Below are 22938 nucleotides of genomic sequence, written 5' to 3' on the forward strand. Positions count from 1 at the left end.
CTCTCCTATCAAGGAACGCCACCGACCCCTCCCCCCAACTATGTACCAGCCAGTGAGGAACATGATTGCGGAAATGAAAGAGGCTGGAGTCATCCGTGAAAGCCACAGCCCATGGGCCGCTCCACTGGTGATAGTGAAGAAGAAGGACGGTAGCCTGCACTTCTGCGTAGATTATCGCAGGCTCAATGCTGCAACACACGAGGACGCCTATCCGCTTCCCCGAATCGAAGAATCTCTGACAGCCTTGAAGACGGCGGCGTATTTCTCCACACTGGACCTCACCAGCGGCTACTGGCAGGTCCAAATGGCCCCTGAAGACATTGAGAAGACGGCCTTCACTACGCCAATGGGCTTATTCGAATTCCTAAGGATGCCATTTGGACTCTGCAACGCCCCGGCCACCTTCCAACGTGTCATGGAGCATTGTCTCGGACACCGCAACTTCGAGATGGTCCTGCTGTACCTCGACGATGTGATAATCTTCTCCAGAAACTACGAGGACCATCTGCGACATTTGGAAGAAGTGTTCCAACAGTTGATCCACTGCGGCCTGAAGCTTAAACCGAGCAAATGTCACCTGCTCAAGCCCAAGGTCCAGTATCTGGGGCATGTCGTCAGCGCTGAGGGCGTGATGCCCGATCCGGAGAAGATCAGAGTCGTTCAGGACTGGCCAGTCCCCAAGACCGTCAGAGATGTCCGAAGCTATTTGGGATTTGTGGGGTACTATCGACGCTTCATTGAACAATTTGCCGCAGTGGCAGCCCCGTTGCACGAATTACTCAGAGGCCAATCGGGTCATGAGCGAAGAGGGTCGTCCCTGGTATGTTGGGGAGAGGAACAGCAGCGAGCCTTTCATCGGTTGAAAACGTCCTTAAATCGAAGCCCCGTTGTTGGCCTATCCCGATTATGAACAACCATTTCAAGTTTACACAGACGCTAGTCACCGGGGTTTAGGGGCCGTACTCTCCCAGGTGCAGGACGGGCGGGAAAGAGTGATTGCATACGCCAGCCGGGGCCTCCGCAAGACCGAGCGTAACTGTGAGAATTACAGCGCATTTAAGCTAGAGTTACTCGCCCTCATCTGGGCCGTCACAGAGAAGTTTAAACACTATCTGGCCGCCACGCCGTTCGTCATCATGACGGACAATAACCCGCTGGCACATCTGTCCACTGCTAAGCTCGGAGCCCTGGAACAGAGATGGGTATCCCGATTAGCAAATTTCCAGTACACCGTATCCTACCGAAGTGGGAAGTCCAACGGGAACGCCGATGTCCTCTCCCGATTACCCACCGTGGACATTACAGAGGAAGATAGAGATGTGGATGAGGATGTCGAAACCCCGGTGTTTAAAGTCTCTCGAAAGGGACGAACGGTCACGTCAGACCCCCTATCCATCACCGGACCTCCACGAGTGGAGAATGCCCTACTGGATGCTCCCACAGTTGACTGGCGCGAGAAGCAGCGGAAGAATCCAGTGCTGAGGGAACTTGTGGCCTTGTTGCACCAGCGGCGCCCATTGACCTGGGCCCAACGGGATAAAGCCGACCCGGAATTGATAAAGTTACTACGGCATAGGGACCGCATTCACTTGGAGGAGGGGATCCTAGTGCGTACCAGCATAGAGCCAAGTACCCACCAACCAGTCACTCAGGTGGTTGTATCCAAAGATCAAGCTGCTCTTCTGCTCACGGCCTACCATGACAAGTCCGGGCACTTCGGCACACAAAAGACTGAAGCTATCCTACGCACACGGTATTTCTGGGTGGGCATGCGAGAAGATGTAGAAAGATGGTGCCGTGACTGTGTTCCATGCACAAGGAAAAGGCAGGCCGGCATTACCCAAAAGGATCCTCTGCATCCCATTAAGAGTCAACATCCACTACAAATTGTTGCCCTGGACCACGTGAAATTGGAGCCGAGCACCAATGGATATCTGTATGCCCTTACAATAACGGACCATTACAGTAAATTCCTAGTAGCCGTCCCGGCCAAAGACCTCACTGCAAAAACCACTGCTGAACTGTTTTTGAAGCACTTTGCCAGGCCCTATGGGTATCCAGACTGCATCTTGACCGACCAAGGCCCTGCCTTTGAGTCGCAGTTGTTTCACGAACTGTGTTCGAACTACGGCTGTCGGAAAGCTCGGACCACAGCCTATCACCCACAGGGGAATGGATTGTGCGAAAGAGCTAACCAGACCCTCATCGGGATGCTCCGGAGCCTCGTGGCAGAAGATCGCACCAAGTGGCCGACCGTACTCCCCGAATTAACCTATCTTTACAACAACACTGAACATTGCTCTACCGGCTTCACACCGTACTACCTCATGTTCGGCCGACGAGGCAAATTACCCCAGGACCTGGAATTGACCCCTGCTGTGGTCCCTCCCATCGACCCAAAGACCGACTGGGTCCGTGAGCACCAGCGGAGGATAGAAGCTGCCCGAGAAATTGTAATAAAAAGAATTGAGCATGCCCAGCAGCGCCAAGAGATAAACTACAATGCCCACATCCGACCGGAGGCACTGAAGACTGGGGACCTTGTCTGGAAGAAACGGAATCACCGTACCAGCAAGCTTGACGCTATGTGGGAAAGTTGCCCGTACGTCGTGATCAGTGTTCCTGAGGGCGACCGATACACCTACAAGATCCGTAAGGGCCCGGAAGGTCCAGTCAGCGTGGTACCAAGAGACCAACTCAAGCTCTGTACCGTAGAGTTACCAATGAGAAGCGCAGATCCACCTGTGGCAGAGGGACGGGAGACCCTAGGGGGCATACCCTTACACGATCCCATGGAGCTCTTAGTGTTTATGGGTGGACTACCACCACCGCATTCAGCCTCACCCATAACGCCAAACCCGGTGTTCAATGGGCCTGTTGAAGACCAGGATCGGCCTAGCCTAATTACCGCTCCTGACTAGAGCGACATCCCTGGGGTTGAGACCAGAAGGTCAGGACGCAGCACCCAGGGTGTCCCGCCTTTAAGGTATAGGGAGTAAACTGTTAACCGTTTCCACTGTATACTTATATCCGATTTGTTTACACCTGTTTATTGTTATGCTTAAATTGAGATTTATATTAGAGACTTTGGCTTGCTGCCATAGGCGTGAGGACACGCAAGATTTTAGCTGGGGTGCATGTGATACCCTGAAACTGCAGCCCAAATCAACTGTGGCACTATAGGTGCCAGCATGACTTTAATAAAAGTAAAATGTTTGCTGGAGTTGAATAAGCACTGTGCCAGCAGCCTACAGCTTGCAGCACAGAAGGAGTTAACAGCACAGCTCATAGCAATACAGATCAGTCTGCAAAATGCAAAGTGCATGACTCACCCATTTGCAAACTAAGAGCGGGAAATCCCAGATAGAATGTGGTCCTGGGAATGCAAAGTTATAAAAGGGTTGTCCTGCAGCAGCCTGCAGAAGAGTGAGCTGAGGAGAGTGAGCAGGCAGTGAGGAGACTGAGAGAACAGTGAGCTGAGGTGATCGGGGCAGAGGCGGGAAGACGGAGAGAGAGAGGACCGCGGTGTGAGGGGAACGAAGAGAGCGCGCCCACCCGCCAGACTCGCTGCTGCCTGCCACGGCCGGAGCAAAGGAACAACACCGCCGCGTGTACAAGAGAGGGAGGTGGCTCAGGTCACAGAGGCTTCCTGACACCTGCCCAACATCAAAGACGCCACGGCACAAGGGCTCGAGATCCGGAAGGGGGGAGATCGCGTGGGAAGAGAATTCCCCTAACAACAGTCATACGGGAGAGGCTGCAGTGACTGGGAGCACGGCTGCAGACAGCAGGAGCACCGAATATACCGCAGGTACTCTCACTTATCCCCAATATCCCAGCTATCCGGGTTACAGGAACCCCAAGTACAGAAGTACTGTACCTGGGTCTTCATAGATGTTTCCATGTAAAGTAGAGGGTTATCATTAACTGCCGCCTGTCAGAAAAGGGGGACGCCCCTAACCCTAAACAGCTCCGTCAAAGACTCTCCCTATGTAATAGCGCCTCCTAACGGGTCCATGTTATGACCTTCACACTTATACCGCACCCGGTTGTTACAGCACAGTTCAACAAAAAGGTAACAGGACTGTGCAAACCCCTGTTCTTACTGTGCAAACCCCTGTTCTTACTGTGCAAGCCAGAACTGGTCTGTTTACTAGTTTATATCACTGGATGATAATTGACTTACCTTTCTGTGGATACAAATGCGGTTGGTACCGTGAATCATTACTGCTGTTCTGTATTATGGAGAAAGTGGTTTTGCATGCCTGTTTACAACTGTTTACCTTGCGTCCACTGACGCCTCCTTAGAAGTCCTCTGTTTCAGTATAAGCAGTCTATTAGAGAGACATTGGCCGCAAACGCCTCTGGGGCGCAGGAACTGAACGTTATGGTCCAGCATATAACGCCCCCCTCGTGGACAGTTTAGGGATGGCTCCCGCGTTACTGCCAGGACATACTTTACCCTAATAGGACATTATCCTCCAAATGATTGGTAGTACGGGTGAAGTATTTGATTGTTTGATTTGGTCAAAGTTATACCTTCGAGGTGTTAAAACTGTGAATGTTGTTATAAGACAGGGAAAGACTCAGGTTATTGTAATAATGTTCAACCTATGCAACTGTGTTTAATGAAAATTGAGTTACAGCGGTGACTGATATCGTCAGTGCAATAAATGGTTGTCACCGTCTCCATGTGTCGTGGTCCTTGAGCACATTGGGTTTGGGTTGCCCTTCCGAGGTTCTCCTGGTCCTTGTGCCCCAGCCTTACAGGTGAGGAGAAGAATAGACGCTGGCCAAGACATCGTTGAAGAGTGGATACGGCCGATTACGAGACCGACAGAGTTTCAGGTACGAACCCTTTTATAGAGATATTACAATTCCTCTCCCAATCATGATGGTTAATAGAATCCTTTTAAATGAAATTTACGTTGTTTATTTAATCCTACCCTGAGAAGAATATAGATACTCAATATTCACTTATCAATGTAACAATATGTATATCTCACAGAACATATGTCTATCAAATCTACACTGTAAGGGGTATATTTACTAAATTGGCAAACACAGGGGTTAATTCTATCTCTGAAATTTACTAAAGACCAAACATGGGAGTGTAGGTCAAATAGAAGTACAAAACAGGGGTGGACAGGTGTGTACAACCAAAATACACCATCGGACAAACTCGGGTAGAATTTCCACAGACATCAATGAAGCATGAAAATGTACCTAGAATCATTTCTGCAAACACACTCATAAATTGGGCAAACTTGGATCAAGATGCACTTTTGTGAAAGAAAAAGCTACAAAATATAAAAAAGTATAACCAGCCCCAGGCTCTTTGAGACAGTCCTGGATCTAAACAGGTGAAAAAATGCGTAGGGTTTCCCTGTATTTAAAGAACCAGCAGCGGGATCTTGGACTGCTCCTGGTTTCAAAAATAGAGGGGGAAAAAAATATTTTTGAAACCAGCACCGGGCTCCACTAAACAAGGAGGAAATGTCACAGCTGGGGAACACGTTTATATTGGTCCCAGTGGCCGTAGAATTACTGCCCCAACTAGTCAGTACTGGCCAGGACACCCTGGGGGAGTAGTAACCCACAATAAAGGCCCATCTCCCCCCAGGGCACCCAAGGCTGAAGGCTAACCCCGGCATCCCTTAGCAGTGGATGCCAAGTTGAGGGCTTTCATGCGTAATATTGTCTTTAACTGGTGGAACTACAGGTCCCAGCATTGAAGGGCCTATTGATACCTGTAGTCGCACCTGTAAAAACAGGATTTTAATACCTGCCGGTAAATCCTTTTCTCCTAGTCCGTAGAGGATGCTGGGGTCTAATTCAGTACCATGCGGTATAGACGGGTCCGCAGAAGCCATGGGCACTTTAAGACTTTTTCAGAGTGTGAACTGGCTCCTCCCTCTATGCCCCTCCTTCAGACCTCAGTATAGAAACTGTGCCCAGGAGACGGACATCTTCAAGAGAAGGATTTACTTTTAAGCTAGTGGCGAGATTCATACCAGCTCACACTTCAACCATGCCGCACAACATGGCATTCAACATAACACATGCCAACACGCATGAACAAGTTTCAGCAACATGCTGAAGAACAATTTCAACACAACAACTTGTGAAAGAACTATAAAAATAGAACTACTGCAGGTACAGAAGCACTGGGCCCAGCATCCACTACGGACTAGGAGAAAAGGATTTACTGGTAGGTATTAAAATCTAGAGATGAGCGGATTCGGTTTTACTCGGTTCTCAAAACGACATCTTATTGGCTCACGGGTGTCACGTGTTTTGGATAGCCAATGGTTTTGAGAACCGAGTAAAACCGAATCCGCTCATCTCTATTAAAATCCTGTTTTCTCTTACATCCTAGAGGATGCTGGGGTCCAAATCAGTACCATGGGGTTGTACCAAAGCTCCCAGTACGGGCGGGAGAGTGCGGACCAAATTTTAAGTAATCAGCAGCCAAGGTGTCAAACTTGTAAAACTTTGCAAACATGTTTGCCCCTGACCAAGTAGCTGCTCAGCAAAGCTGTAAAGCCGAGACACCCCGGGCAGCCGCCCAGGACAAGCCCACCTTTCTTGTAGAATGGGCCTTTAACGAATTCGGTACCGGAAATCCTGCCGTGGAATGTGCCTGCTGAATCGTGCATCTGATCCAGCACGCAATAGTCTGCTAAGAAGCAGGACACCCAATCTTGTTTGGGTCATGCAGGACAAACAGCCTCTGTTTTCCTTAACAGAGTTGTTCTCGTGACATAAATTTTCAAAGGTCTGACTACATCCAGAGACTTTGACACAGCCGATGTGTCAGTAGCCACTGGCACTACAATATGTTGGTTCATATGAAAAGAATAAACCACCTTTGGAAGAAATTGCTGACGTGTTCTTAGTTCAGCCCTATCTTCATGAAAGATCAAATAAGGGCTCTTGTGAGACAGGGCCCCTAACTCAGAAACCCGCCTTGCGGATGACAAGGCCAATAGCATGACCACTTTCCAAGTGAGAAAGTTCAACTCAACCTCTTGTAGAGGTTCAAACCAATCTGATTGATGGAACTGCAACATCACGTTAAGATCCCATGGTGCCATAGGAGGCACAAAAGGCGGTTGGATGCGCAGGACCCCCTTCACAAATGTCTGAACGGCAGGAAGGGAAGCCAACTGTTTCTAAAAGAAAATCGACTAAGCCGAAATTTTAACCTTGATTGACCCCAATCTCAAGCCTGCATCCACACCTGCCTGTAAAAATAGGAGAAGTCGTCCTAATTGAAATTCCTCCATTGGAGCTTTCTTGGTTTCACACCAAGATACATATTTTCTCCAAATACGGTGGTAATATCTAGACGTTACTCTTTTCCTGGCCTGAATAAGTGTGGGAATGATTTCTTTGGGAATACCCTTTCGGGCTAGGATCCGGCGCTCAACAGCCATGCCGTCAAACATAGCCGCGGTAAGTCTTGATACACGCTCGGCCCCTGCCGGAGCAGGTCCTCGTGCAGAGGAAGAGGCCGAGGATCTTCTATGATTAACTCCTGAAGATCTGGTTACCAAGCCCTCCTTGGCCAGTCTGGGACAATGAGGATCGCTCGAACCCTTGTTCTTCTTATGATCTTGAGAATTTTTGGTATTAGTGGAAGTGGAGGAAACACATACACTGACTGAAACACCCACTGGGTCACCAGTGCATCCACTGCCATTGCTTGTGGGTCTCTCGACCTGGAAGTCGTCCTAATTGAAATTCCTCCGTTGGAGCCTTCTTGGTTTCACACCAAGATACATATTTTCTCCAAATACGGTGGTAATGTCTAGACGTTACTCCTTTCCTGGCCTGAATAAGTGTGGGAATTACTTCTTCGGGACTACAAAGAGGCTTGAATAAAAACCTCTTCCTTGTTGTGACAAGGGAACTAGGACAATTACTTCATCCTGACATAATTTCTGTATTGCTTCTGTCACATTTGTTTTGTCTTGAGCAGAAGCTGGTAAGCTTGATTTGAAAAATCGGCATGGAGAAAGTCTTGAAACTCCAGCTTGTACCCTTGGGACACTATTTGTAAAATCCAAGGGTCCAGATCTGATTGTACCCAGATCTGACTGAAGAGTTTCAGACGTGCCCCCACCTGAGCGGACTCCCGCAAAGGAGCCCCAGCATTGTTTTGTTTATATGTTTGTAAATCCAGTCATCAGGACACAGAGACATGCGAGTTCACTGCTGTGCTGTTTATTCCATCACCAACTCCAGGCACACTGCACACTGGACCACCCATTTCCCAGCATCCCCCTAGTCCCAGGGACCATCACTGAAGATTCAGGCTTACACATATTAGTAAGGGAGTGTCTACAAATATTAAGCATTCTGATACACTAACATCACAAGCATCATGCTGTGGTTTTTGCAGAAGCAGAGGATGTTTTCTGCTCCTGTGATCCTGAAGTCGTTGAGGACTTCTTACCTTTTCCCTTTCCTCTTCCTGTGAAGAAAGGGGTACTTTTGCCCTCTTTGTATTTGTTGGTCCGAAAGGACTGCATCTAATTTGAGTGATGTGTCTTCTTTGCTGGAGCCGGTGCGTAAGGCAGAAAAGTCGACTTACCTGCGGTAGCCGCAGACACTAAGGCATCCAGCTGATCCCCAAATAACGCCTCCCCTTTGTATGGGAGGGCCTCCATATTCCTTTTGGACTCCGCTTTGCATTCCATTGACGAATCCAGAGCGCTCTACGTGCTAAATTCGCCATGGCAGCGGCTCTTGATCCCAAGAGACCAATATCTTTCATAGCTTCCACCATGTAACCTGCAGTGTCCTTTATATGACCTAACGTTAGGAGCATATCATCTTTATCTACAGTGTCAATACTTGCTGACAAGTTTTTTGACCACCTTTCTTTAGCATTACTCACCCATGCAAAGGCAATGGTAGGTCTGAGTAATGTACCATTTGTCACATACAGAGATTTTAACGTTGTCTCTAACTTGCGGTCTGCCGGCTCCTTTAATGAAGCCGTCCCAGGCGCAGGCAGAATCACCTTTTTAGTTAACCTTGGCAGAGCACTGTCTAAAATGGGGGGTGACTCCAATTTTTTTCTGTCCTCTTCAGGAAAGGGGTAGGCCTGAATTCTTTTGGGAATCTCAAATTTCTTTTCTGGGTTAGACCAGACCTTTTCAAAGAGTCTTTTTAGTTCATTAGATGGAGGAAACGTTACATCAGGCTTTTTATTTTTTATTAAAATAAGCCTTTTCCTGAGGCACAGGAGGTGTCTCTGTAACCTCTAACACTTCCCTAATTGCAACAATCATACATTGAATGCTTTTTGCCAGTTTTTGTTCAATCCCCCTGGAATCACTAATGTCGACACTGAAATCTGAGTCCGTGTCGGTATCATTCTGGACTACTTGTGCAAATGACCGTTTTTGTGACCCGGAGGGGTCCCCTGTGGATGAGGAGGGAGGACTAACAAAAATCACGTCTTCCACGGATTTTCTCCAGTTTTCTGCATGCTGTTCAGACTTATCTAATCTTTTAATTAATTTTAGATACACTTTTGCGTTACTCTCTCACCCACTCAGGCTCTTGCTGCAACGGCGGCGCCAACACATTACATTCCTGTGAACCTAAAATGGCTTCCTCAGGGGAAGAGCTCCCTCCGTTCTCAGACATGTCCCACACGTGTAAATTTTATACCACAGACACTCAGGGGGGCTACCGGAAACAGACCCACAGTGAAATCTGTCAGAGGAGCACAGAAAAGAGTCGCCAGCTCACAGCTCAGCGCCTTATTAAAAATTTCTGTGTAAATATCCAATGTATACAAAAAAACCTTTCAGCGCTATATATTGTCAATAATAGGTCCACAGACCTAAAACTATACCCCGCCCCCCCCCCCCCCCCTTCTATAACACCCTGATACTTGTTCAGATGTTGAGAGGAGGACCAGCGTTGCTTCAGCTTTGCATCTGCAGGAGAAAACGGCGCTGAGTAAGTGAGTGCTGGCAGTCTGAGGAGAAGCTCCTCCCACCTGTGATGGCGCGCTTCTCCTCAGCAGAATGCAATAATATTATTTATACTGGTGGGGGTGTAAAAATACATGTATATTATGTCTCTTGCCAGGGAGAGTAGGTGTTCCATGCTCCTCAGGCCCCTCAGCCCCCCCCCCCCTTCAGGAGCTAATGGTGTCCTGTCAGCAGAAGGAGAGCCGTGGAACTACATAGGAAGTTGGTTCCTATTTCTCCCCCTAGGTCCCACGAAGCAGGGAGGCTGTTGCCAGCAGTCTCCCTGTAAAATTAAAAACCTAACATAAAGTCTTTTAGTAGAGCTCCACTAGCGTGCGACCAGTCTCCTGGGCACATTTTTCTAAACTGAGGTCTGGAGGAGGGGCATAGAGGGAGGAGCCAGTTCACACTCTGAAAAAGTCTTAAAGTGCCCATGGCTACTGCGGACCCGTCTATACCCCATGGTACTGAATTGGACCCCGGCATCCTCTAGGACGTAACAGAAATAAATATTACAATGAATAAACACATTACACACACACACCGTAGTAAATACAACTTAAATAAAGCATACATGCACACACACACACAGGGCTGTTTCTAGCCAATTTGGCTCCCAGTGCAAGATTTCAAAATGCGCTCCCCCCACCCCCGCCCATTGACATTAAAAAATATATATATATGCGCCCCCCCCCATAGATAGAAAAAGAAAAAGCAAGTGTGTGGCCTCATTAAAATGGGCGTGGCCTCATCTGATCTCATTATCACAGCCATCAAAGGGGAAAAAAAAGTCTCCATTTTACACAGTGCGGCAGGCAAGAGTCCCAATTTTACACATTGCGGCAGGAACGTGTCCCCATTTTACACATTGCAGCAGGCACGTGTCCCCATTTTACACAGTATTGCAGGCAAGTGTCCCCATTTTACACAGTACGGCAGGCAAGAGTCCCCAGTTTACACAGTACGGCAGGCAATAGTCCCCATTTTACACAGTACGGCAGGCACGTGTCCCCATTTTACACAGTATTGCAGGCAAGAGTCCCCATTTTACACAGTATTGCAGGCAAGTGTCCCCATTTTACAGGCAAGTGTCAAGTGGGGGGAGAGAGAGAGAGAGAGAGAGAGAGAGAGAGAGAGAGAGAGAGAGAGAGAGAGAGAGAGAGAGAGAGAGAGAGAGAGAGAGAGAGAGAGAGAATACTTACGTACAGTATGAAGAGGCTCTTCCCGCTCTTCGGCCCGCGCCAGCTGCCTCCTTCCAGCTGGCTCCCCCTCCTCTTGTCATCGGTACTCCTGTTCGGGGAGCGGAGTTTCGCGGAATGACGTGATTGCGTTGTGACGTCACGACGCAACCGCGTCATTCCGCGAAACTCCGCCCCCCGGTTGCACGGATCACCCGCCGCTAGAAACGGCACTGCACATACATACTCACACATACTTACCTACATCCCCCGTTGCTTTTCATGTCCTCTTCTGCAGTAGAAATCAACATCACCTTTAAAAAAAAAAAAAAAAAAATACTCACCTATTCAGTGTATTCTTCATTCCAGTAGGCATCCCAGGGATTATAAAAAAACAAGAACAAACAATTACCCCAAACCAAGTAGACATAAGTAATTATGTGTGCACAGAAGGACGGAGCTACCATAGGTGCAAGGAGTGTAGCTGCTATGGGGTCCAGAGCTGAGAGGGGCCCATCATCCATGTCACAGTTACATGTGTTATATACATTTGTCACCATTGGGTGATAAATATATTTGCCTTGTAACCTCCAATATATCTAGTTATGTCTCTGGACCTGCTTATTGTAATGTAGTATAGAATGAACTGGACTGAGGGCATTATAATGTTACATAATATGAACTGAGAACACTATAGGTCATAATGTTAATTGTGTTGCATAATGTGTACTGGTGGCCTTATAATGTGACATCATGTAACTAGGGCACTACTATGGGGCATAACATTAACTAAGACAGTACTATGGTTCAGAAAATGAACAAGGGCACTATTATGGGTCATTATGGCTCTATCTTGATTCATTGGCATAGGAGCCCCTTCAAAATGTTGCTATGGGGCCCACAAAGTTCTGGCTATGCCCCTGTGAATACACATAGATTCCCTTTCCCAAAGGCTGTCCTCCACGTGACCTTTGACACTAGGAGACCCACAAGCCAATCAAGGAGCACCACATTTTTGGCTATGTGCTGCAGCCCTGTTAATCAATGGTTCCCATAGATTTCAATGGGGCTTTTTCACATAGGAGTCTATTGTGGGAACCTGCAGCTATGTGGTTAACCGCAAGGTCAATTGAGGTCAGTCTTGTGGTGGGCCGCCAAACCCAGCAGTCAAACACAACTATAAACACCATCAAAAGACACAATCCTATCATCAATCAGACACATGTAAAATACGAATCTTAGTAAATGTACCTTGTAATATCCGGATATGCTAGATGGCAAACTGTATATTAGATCAGTGGTTCCCAAACTGTGCGCCGTGGCACCCTGGGGTGCCTCAGGACACTTGCAGGGGTGCCTCGGGTTGGTGGTCCAGAACCAATTCAAATTCTGCATGGTCAATGTAAAAAGCCAAACCAGTGTTAATAGCTGCCAATCATAAAATATATTGACAATCAGAAGCAAATCTTGTCCCTCACCACATAAGTTACCCTAAGGATGACATATAAAGACAATTTACTTAATTTAATATTTCTTTCTAAAATTTTCAATAAGAAACTATTGGCTTAGGAGTGCCGTGAAAAAAATTCTGATACTCTAGGGTGCCGTGATTCAAAAAAGTTTGGGAACCACTGTATTAGATATTGGTGTTTTTTTTAGAAATCTGTTTTATTGAGATTTTGCAGATTAACAAAGTAATAAGGCATCAGGTGTAAAAGGTACAACAGGTATGTAAGGCAGGTGACCTGTGCACGAAATGAGTAGCAGGAACAGTAGAGACAAGCAATAAGATTGCATACAGTGTAGAGGCAGTTAAGACAGGCCCCAAGTCAAAATAACAGAGCCAAACGAACGGTCATATTTTAAGACTCCGAGGGTGAGGCGGAAGGCATCTATGGAAGATAGATGCCTTGAAAAAACAAATAATGCATTTCAATATAATAATAAACCTGTTATATCAATTAAACTATACTAAACTAAACTAAACCTGGGGGAGGGACACACATAAGGGGTAGAAAGGTGGTGGGGGTGTTGCTAGTTCAGGTGTTCAACTATGGTGATGGAGACTGTAGCGAGAGCTGACGGAGCAGGTACCATTCAGTCGATTCGAAGACCGTGAATATGTGAGCTTGCGTGGAAAGAGGGAGTGAGTCAATATATTTTTCCCATCTAGCATAGAATTTAACAACATCAGTTTCTATATTTACCAATGCAGATCTGCGATCAAAGTATAATATTTGTAACATTTTCCTGTGTACTTCCGATAAGGAAGGTTTCGATTTGGAGACCCAGTGGGTGAGAATGATCTTTTTGGACACTGTGACCAATATGGTCAACAACGGTATGTGTCTTTTTCCTTGAGTACCCAAGTCCCACTGAGAGAAATTAGCACATAAACAAGCTAAAGGGTCGGGTGTGACTCGGGTATGGAGCAGAGTGTTGATACAGGAGAGTACCTTTCCCCAGAATTTCCTAATGTGCCCACATTCCCAGAAATTGTGGTAGAAAGTTGCTGAGTGGTAACCGCATTTAGGGCATTCCCCTGATATCAGGGGGTTGTATCGGGCATGGTGGATTTGAGGGACATAGGCCCTTTGTAGGGTCCGGAGATGGACTTCCTGTAAATAAGCAGAGGACAGGGCTTTCATAGTGGAGCAATAATATGTGCTTAGAGCTGTGGAGTCAGTCAGGGAGGGAATATCTTTCTGCCATTGCGAGAGTAACATGGACCATCTAGGGGACGAGTGAGGAGGTTGTACAGCATCCTAGTGCGAAAAGGTACACGTTCACACAAGGATATCACTGATTGTAATGGATCTGGGGGGCTAGATGGGGGTGAGGTGTGACTCATAGAATGGAGAATGGAGGTAAGGTAGTGTCGAGCTTGAAAATACATGTAGAAATGTGATTGTGGGATGTCGTACTTATCCTGGAGGTGAGAGAATAAGACAAAATGTCCTCCTGGGTCATAGACCTTGGAGGAATATGACAGTCCCTTAGCCCTCCAGAGTTTAAAGGTAGAGTTTGTAAGAGATGGAGGGAACGCAGGATTACCCCAGAGAGGAACTTGCATTGTGAACCTGTGATTCCTGTGAAGCAATTTGTTTATTTTAAGCCATGCATAGTAGATATCATGGAATAGTGGGGAGCTAAGAATGTGAGGAGGGATAGATTTCGGGGTAGAATGAAGGAGTGCGCTGGGAGAAAAGGGAGAGAACATGGCCTCATCCAGAGCGGGGTCCGTGAAAGCGCAGCCTTCCGTCAGCCAGTCAGCAGCCCAACGAAAAAGGGCAGACAAGGAGTATGAGAGGAAGTCAGGCAAGCCGACTCCCCCCGCAGTTCGGGGAGCAGTCCGTTTTTTGAAGGTGATGAGGGGTCTCTTGCCTTTCCAGAGAAATTTGTAGGCCAGGTCCCTCGTTTGAAGGCGGATGGGTAACATTTGCATGAGATAATATAAACGTGGGAAAAACACACTTTGAAGAACAGCCACTCGGCCCAAAAGTGAGAGGGGCAAAAGTTTCCAAGAGTCAAGGATGGTGGTAAGTTTATGTAGCATGGGTGTGAAGTTGGTCTCGTATAAGTTGGATAAGTCTGAGGGGATTTGTATACCTAAGTAAGTGATTTTATCCAGGACGGTCTTAAACATCAGCGTCAAGGTAGAGGCGGGTTGGGTGGTGGGTGCTTGGTGGGTTCCCAGGGGTAGCAGCTCAGATTTGGAAACATTGATACGATAGCCCGAAGTTTTCCCAAAGGACGATATTAAGCGGAGAATCTCTGGGATGGAGACATCAGGGTTAGAAATGAAAAGAAGCATATCGTCTGCGAATAATGCCACCTTGAGCTCCACATCTCCAATCCGGACTCCCTGGAAACTCCTGGATACTCGCAAGGCTATCGCCAGCAGTTCCAGAGCTATATCGAACAATAATGGAGACAGTGGGCATCCCTGCCGTGTACCCCTGCCAATTGGGAAGGGAGCAGACAAGACACCATTGCATGATACCTGGGTTTGGGGATGTGTGTATAGGAGTTTAATGCATTCTATAAACTCCGACAAAAAACGAAAGCGTGCTAGGGAGTGATATAGGTGGGGCCATTCAACCAGATCAAACGCCTTCTCCGCGTCGAGGGAAAGGATATAAGCGGGGGTCAGAGGGAGGCGGAAGATGCCTGTACCGCTGACAACACGCGTCTGACATTGACTTCCGAATGTCTGCCCCATATAAAGCCCATTTGATCTGGGGAAGGAGCAATTTTAAATGATCAGCCAGAATTTTGGTCAGCAACTTATAATCGAGGTTTAGTAGGGAGATGGGATGGTAGGATCCCGGGAGGGTGAGGTCCCTGCCTGGTTTCGGTAAAACCTTAAAGGATGGCCGAGTTGAAATGTAGAGTGAGAGTTTGTGATGTAAGCATAGAATTAAGCGCATGCATCAATGGGGTCTCAATTTTTGGCAAGAGCAGCTTGTAAAAATCGTCAGGGAAACCATCGGGACCCGGGGCTTTGTCTTGCTTGAAATGACCAATAGTCTGGCGGATCTCCTCCAGGGTAATCGGGGATGTCAAAGGAACTAGAACCTAGGACAGCCCAGCCTAACGTGTTTAATTTTGCTACTTCAGCGGGAACTAGCTGGGACTCTTGTAGGAATGCTATGTCAACATTTTGTTTGTTGAGATAAATGAGGATCTTCCTACGTTTCGCTGGTGAGTTGAACCCGCCTACATTCCATGAGCCAATAGTCAAAGTAGGCATGGCACGGGGTAGGGGGCCAAGGTGGTACCATAGCTTTCAACACCTAAATAATGCAATAGTGCATAGGCTAATGCTGCGGGAGGGGGGAGGGTTGTGAGGAAAGAGGGGGAGGAAAAGAGGGGGGAAGACAAACAAAAAACATAAGATGACAGTCCTATATAACGAGTCCAAAGAGTTAGTGGAGTGATCAGTGAGGATTCTACACGCCATAGGACTCAGGACTTCCCATATAGCAAATTAGCACAGTAAGAAATTTAAACCATATTAACATAACAACCAGTAGTGGAGTGTGAGGGAGGAGCTCCGCCAGCCCAACCACATCCACTGGAAATGAGGAAAAAGTGGCTTTGTCCTGCACATATATAAAACATGCAAGATATGTAGCGAGTGATGTTGGCCCTATGATATGCAGATGCAGAGAAGGATAAATAATTAATCCTATACTCCGTAATAATAAGAGAACCAGCATCCCTAATAACCTGGGCAGTCTCAGCACTAAATTATACTGGGTCCATTGGAAACGGAAACTAGAGAGCTATACGAGATAACAAAACATGTGAATATCGCTGAGATACAATAACAAAGTATGAAGCTTCAGCATGAACCTGCGGAGGATAAGCATCACATCATAACATAACATAACAAAGGCTTGTGAGACATCATAACATTGGGAAGCAGTGTTGCACAGTTATGATAGAAAAAACCTTCAGGTGGATGAGGTAGGTGGTGGGTCGCTGATGTCAGTATCCGGGGGTCGAGGGAGCTCGCTCAGAAAAGCATGGGCATCTGCTGGGGAGAGGAAGTCCTTATAGGAGGAGCCATCATAGATGCGTAAACGAGCCGGATAGAGCAAGCCAAACTTGCGGCCCTCTGCAACAAGTTGGGAGCAAATTGGTGAGAATGCTTTCCGGGCCCTCGTCAATTCCACGGAGTAGTCCTGGAAAATAAAAAGCCTATGACCCTCCCATTGCACGTCCTTGATGCGTCGTGATGCAGACCAGAAAGCAGTCTTATGTAGAAAGTTCAAACAGCGAAACAACGTGACCCTCAGGCGAGGCTTATTCGGGGTGGGGGCAAGGCCCACACGGTGCACCCTCTCAATCACCAGATCTCGACAGTCGTGTTTGATTCCTAGAAGGGTGGGAAGCGTCGTACGGACAAAATGGGCAAGTGCTGGTCCTTTGACTGATTCAGGGAGGCCCACAAGCCTGATATTATTTCTCCTCGATCTGTTTTCGATATCATCGAGTTTGTTCCATACATGATAATTGTCTGAAGTCAGTGACTTCACGGCCTGCTGTAATTCCTCCACATTATGCATGGCAGCTCCCAGTTGGTTTTCAGTGCGGGACACACGATTTTGCAGCTGCTGAGGCTGCAGTGTAATGTCAGACACTGCCTGAGAGAGGAGGGGGGTCATGGTGTCATGGTGTACCGGATGGCGCCCACCACGTCGGCATATGAAACCCGAGTGTGTGCTGCCACCTTCTTTGGTGCTGGGGAGACTGGGTCAGGGCCAACTTCTGGGGCCATAGTCCCCGCCGCGCTGCGTTTTTCTTGGCGCTGCGGCTGCGTGCCGGCCGCGGCTACGCGCCGGCCACGGGTGTCACAAAGCGATCCATCAGGGTCGCTGGTGCGGGGGGATGCCGTGCAGGGCAAATGGAGGCCGCCGTCAGAGGCCTTTAGAAGGCTAATGTAGACGGATAGTGGCGGAGCTCCGGGATCTGCTGCCTCACGCCATCAACCCGGAATCGGAAGTCATATTAGATATTGTTACAGGTAAGTTTATATTCCCAATTAATAGGGTTATATAATTTTCAGGTGCTCATTATCACTATGCACACTCAGATACTGATTTCAGTCCTAAAGTCCTGGTAATATTATAGACAGCCATTCTATAACCTCAATCAGACTATTGTTAGCTATATATAATGCTTCAGCATGTAATATCAACAGTATATAATGAACACAGGAACAGCACGTGTCAGAATCGGAGGCGTAACTATGGCGGGACAAGCAGTGTTCGTGCCCTGGGCGCCATGGCAAACCCAACAGAGGAGGCGCTGCCGACCAGGACATCGTACCCACACCGCGCATGCCCGCCACCAGTTTGCCGCATCTGCCCACCCATTGCAACTGAGCCACTGAGCAAGGCCCGTGGTGCTCAGTGGTGTTACTGCAGCAGCAGCACTCAATCTCCTGCGCTGCCAGGCCTCACCATCCCGCTAGCTCCCAGCTCCTGGCTGAAGGTGAGAGGGAAGGGGAGTGATGAAACACACAGAAAGACAACGATTGAAGGGTAGGGGGGAAACACAATAAGGGTAGGGGGCACAGAGAGGCAAAGAATGAGGGGAGGGGCGGTGACACAAGGGTGAATGTATTGATGTTCTTTACCTTACTCTTGTGGACCCGCTTCATCTCCGGATCATGGTGAAGCGGGTACACATTTCGACGTAATGTATTATACATGAGCCATCCTATGTGGAAGTGTGTTAAATCATCTTGCCTAGGATGTGCGCTCTCCCACTGTCGGTAGTCTGTATCAGCACTGTTGACCCCATAGCGCATGCACTGTGACTACCTCTTCTGGTGGCCCTTGCACCGTAGTGACTTACACATGCATGCTTCCCCTGCTGGCTGGCTACAGTGCGCATGCATGAGATCTTGCAAAACATGCACATGCACATAACGTGTGCCGGTACCATTTCTCCCCCATGTGGATGTTTAATACATTTACCATGGCACAACAAATGGGGGGCGAGCCGGTGGGGTCGATGATACAAAGGGGCAGTGCTTTATTGTTTCCTCCCCGCGCTACACAATGCAGAGATTACCAGCATTGTTGGGCCAGGGGTGGGGCCATGATTACATGATTCCACGCGAATTGCATCATTGGCCTCTTCCTACTGCGGGGGTTATGTGTGGGGGCTGGCAGCAATCCGGGAGACTTGCCCAATCTTCTGGGGAGCGGGAGTACCACCTGATTTCGGGAGCTTTCCCGGCAGATCCAGGAGAGTATACATGCTTTAAGCTTATGCTCTAAAAGTCACTCAGACAATTTGTAATTGTCCCAGGAACTACACTTCCAAAAAACAAATGTGCCTGACCGACTCTAATCTTTACATGCTACAGCGTTCAGTAAAGGGTCTCAACTGAAGACAAGATCTCCAATATGGGCTACACAATGGAAGCTGTCACACAGTGCTGCAGTCAGCCCTTTTGAAAACAGTAATGGCTGTCTGTGCTTTTCAATTTTTGAATGCCACAAATTTACTGTAATACGAAATTATAATTACTGTATCGGCCCCAAGTATCAGTACTTAATAAATATGGGCCTAAATCAGAGATGTATGTAAACCCGTGCCCCCAGAGCCCCAGGCTGTGGCTAGTGTGTGCGTGCGGGGAGTAGTGAGGTTAGGGACTGCACCTTCCAACGTGGATTTCCTTGCCCCAGCAGTTTAAATAGCCCGGCCACCCTGAGTAACCTAAGGGTTACTCAGATGGTCTAAGTACACGCAAGTGATCTGATGCTGCTACTTCAGACACAGCAGCAGATCACACAAGCGTGCAGGAGGCAACTATTTACCCAACCGGCTCCTGCTGCTTTTGCATATTTTCATATAGGGGGTAATTCCAAGTTGATCGCAGCAGGATTTTTGATAGCAATTGGGCAAAACCATGTGCACTGCAGGGGAGGCAGATATAACATGTGCAGAGAGAGTTAGATTTGGGTGGGGTGAGTTCAATCTGCAATCTAAATTGCAGTGTAAAAATAAAGCAGCCAGTATTTACCCTGCACAGAAACAAAATAACCCACCCAAATCTAACTCTCTCTGCAAATGTTATATCTGCCCCCCTGCAGTGCACATGGTTTTACCCAACTGCTAAAAAATTTCCTGCTGCGATCAACTTGGAATTACCCCCATAGTGTTCATCTCTGATTCAGGCCCTATATGTCCCCTAGTAACATTATGTCGGACTAATAAATTCATGTGAGAAAAGCTCTGTGACACATTGCAGATGAAGGGTGCCCTGTCATTTTTGTGTAACTCATTTCAATATCTGGCCATGGAGGAGAAGTAGTTGTTCTAAAACAAAGATTTACATACAGCCTCCGAGAGACTGGCTATAGCAGCATAATATTGAAAAGTTCCATTTATAGGCTATCAGTTTTTTAGCTTCTTTGTTATTGTGGAATAAAATTACATACAAACAATTTTTGTGTTACCATTTTATAGCTGTCGCTCACTTATCTATCTCCCACCAAACCCATGCCCTTTCCATCACGATGTGATAAGTAAGCACCATGAACACTGCTTGTACACTTTTATAGGCTATTAACATTGCAATATATCTTTTGCTTTCATTTGAAATTGTGAATGCTGAGGAAACTTAGATTTTAAATTTTCTTAAAAATAATATCTTCACCTTTGTAAGGAAAAAATATCTACTTACCAGAAATGCTGAAGTTGATGTGATCACAGTTCTTGTGGTCCAAGGGATAAGAATAACAGGAAACAGCAGCATGTAAGAGTGGCAGGTGTAGTGCGTTATTCATGAAGAACAACTCCACCCTTTAGATCAGTGCACAGGTTTCCCTAGGCAATCTTTCTCCTGCACCTGTTCTCTTTGTGTAGCCTAGACAGCACGCAATACAATGTTTTTCCTACAATACAGCACCTGAAAGCAGATTGTGGCAGCCTATAGGAATTGTTGAAGCACATAGCTAAAGAATAAAGTACACAATTGTTAAGATTTAAGCCAAATTCTCAATAACAGGATCGTTATTCAATACACCATGATGAAGGAAGAGAAGAGGCTGGATTTTTACAACAAAGTGATATTAAAAGCAGATGCAGAAAGAATATAGGCCCTCATTCCGAGTTGTTCGCTCGGTAATTTTCCTCGCATCGCATCGATTTTCCGCTAATTGCGCATGCGCAATGTTCGCACTGCGGCTGCGCCAAGTAAATTTGCTAAGAAGTTTGGTATTTTACTCACGGCATTACAAGGTTTTTTCTTCGTTCTGGTGATCGTAGTGTGATTGACAGGAAGTGGGTGTTTCTGGGCAGAAACTGGACGTTTTATGGGAGTGTGTGAAAAAACGCTGCCGTTTCTGTGAAAAACGCGGCAGTGGCTGGAGAAATGGGGGAGTGTCTGGGCGAACGCTGGGTGTATTTGTGACGTCAAACCAGGAACGTCAAGCACTGAACTGATCGCACTGGAAGAGTAAGTCTCGAGCTACTCAGAAACTGCACAGAGAAATCTTTTCGCAATATTGCGAATCTTTCGTTCGCAATTCTGCTAAGCTAAGATTCACTCCCAGTAGGCGGCGGCTTAGCGTGTGCAATGCTGCTAAAAGCAGCTTGTGAGCGAACAACTCGGAATGAGGGCCATAGACTTTACACACCACTGGTCAAAAGCTTTAGAGCAATCAATTTTTCAAGATTAAGGTGCCTATTTATTACCATCCGCATCCTTGGATGCTGATGTCATTTGATAAAATCGCCCAAACTCGCACTGCGATAATTGATTACATTGCAGGGATGTATCAATTATTGCATGAAGGGACAGAGCTTGCAATGACACTCCGCACCATCATTAGGGTATTTTAAAAAAAAAATACCCTGATGCCCTACCGACACCGCCGCCCGATTGACCCCCCTGTCATAACTACCCCCGCGCGCTGTGGAACACCCCCCCCCCCCCCTTCCTTCCCCAGCAGGATAATATACTTAGCAGTCCAGGGAGCCGGTCCATGCTGCTCCTGCTGGGCGCCGGATCCTGTGTGCTGCGGTGACCCCTGGTGCTGTAACGTGCGCTGCTGCTTTGTAGCATCACTTTACTGCATCGGGGTCACAGCACAGCATATAGGGGACCCGGCTCCCTGCAGCTCTCAGTGGAGTAGTGAACACCGCCTCCCTGGACTGGTAAGTACTGTATGTTGTTGTTTTTTTCACTTTTTTTTTTTCTTTTCTCTGACGTCCTAGTGGATGCTGGGAACTCCGTAAGGACCATGGGGAATAGACGGGCTCCGCAGGAGACTGGGCACTCTAAAAGAAAGATTAGGTACTATCTGGTGTGCACTGGCTCCTCCCTCTATGCCCCTCCTCCAGACCTCAGTTAGAATCTGTGCCCGGCCAGAGCTGGATGCACCTAGTGGGCTCTCCTGAGCTTGCTAGAAAAGAACGTATTTGTTAGGTTTTTTATTTTCAGTGAGATCTACTGGCAACAGACTCACTGCTACGTGGGACTGAGGGGAGAGAAGCAAACCTACCTGCTTGCAGCTAGCTTGTGCTTCTTAGGCTACTAGACACCATTAGCTCCAGAGGGTTCGAACACAGGGCCTGACCTCGATCGTCCATTCCCGGAGCCGTGCCGCCGTCCCCCTTGCAGAGCCAGAAGACAGAAGAGAACGACAAAATCGGCGGCTGAAGACTCCTGTCTTCATTAAGGTAGCGCACAGCACTGCAGCTGTGCGCCATTGCTCCCACAGCACACCACACACTCCGGTCACTGTAGGGTGCAGGGCGCTGGGGGGGGGGGGGGGGGCGCCCTGGGCAGCAATTATAAATACCTTTTGGCAAAAATACACATAATACAGTCTCCGGACTGTATATGTGTAAAAACCCCCGCCATTACAGTACATAAAACGCGGGACAGAAGCCCGCCGCTGAGGGGCCTTCTTCCTCAGCACACCGGCGCCATTTTTTCCTCACAGCTCCGCTGGAAGGAAGCTCCCCAGGCTCTCCCCTGCAGTATCCTGGTACACAAAGGGTGAAAAGAGAGGGGGGGGCACATAAATTTAGGCGCACAATTTGTATATACAGCAGCTACTGGGTAAACACTGAGTTGTAGTGTAATCCCGGGGTTATATAGCGCTGGGGTGTGTGCTGGCATACTCTCTCTCTGTCTCTCCAAAGAGCCTTGTGGGGGAACTGTCTTCAAATAGAGCATCCCCTGTGTGTGTGGTGTGTCGGTACGCGTGTGTCGACATGTCTGAGGTAAAAGG

General features: G+C 47.7%; 1 protein-coding gene across 3 annotated transcripts in view; it reads right to left on the reverse strand.

Annotated features, from left to right (window-relative positions):
• Nucleotides 1-20524, reverse strand: part of ATP8B3 (ATPase phospholipid transporting 8B3) — a 937871-nt gene extending 917347 nt beyond the window's left edge. For 2 of the 3 annotated variants that reach the window (XM_063915843.1, XM_063915834.1), the window contains exon 1: nt 20382-20524. In XM_063915843.1, coding sequence (XP_063771913.1) covers nt 20382-20484 — 103 coding nt within the window. In that variant the 5' untranslated portion in view covers nt 20485-20524. Of the gene's footprint in view, nt 1-12424; nt 12563-20381 lie in introns of all 3 variants that reach the window. The other variant, XM_063915853.1, reaches the window with a different exon arrangement.
• Between the last annotated feature and the right edge of the window lie 2414 nt (nt 20525-22938).

Source organism: Pseudophryne corroboree, chromosome 1, assembly GCF_028390025.1.
Source record: "Pseudophryne corroboree isolate aPseCor3 chromosome 1, aPseCor3.hap2, whole genome shotgun sequence".
Classification (NCBI taxonomy): Eukaryota; Metazoa; Chordata; class Amphibia; order Anura; family Myobatrachidae; genus Pseudophryne; species Pseudophryne corroboree.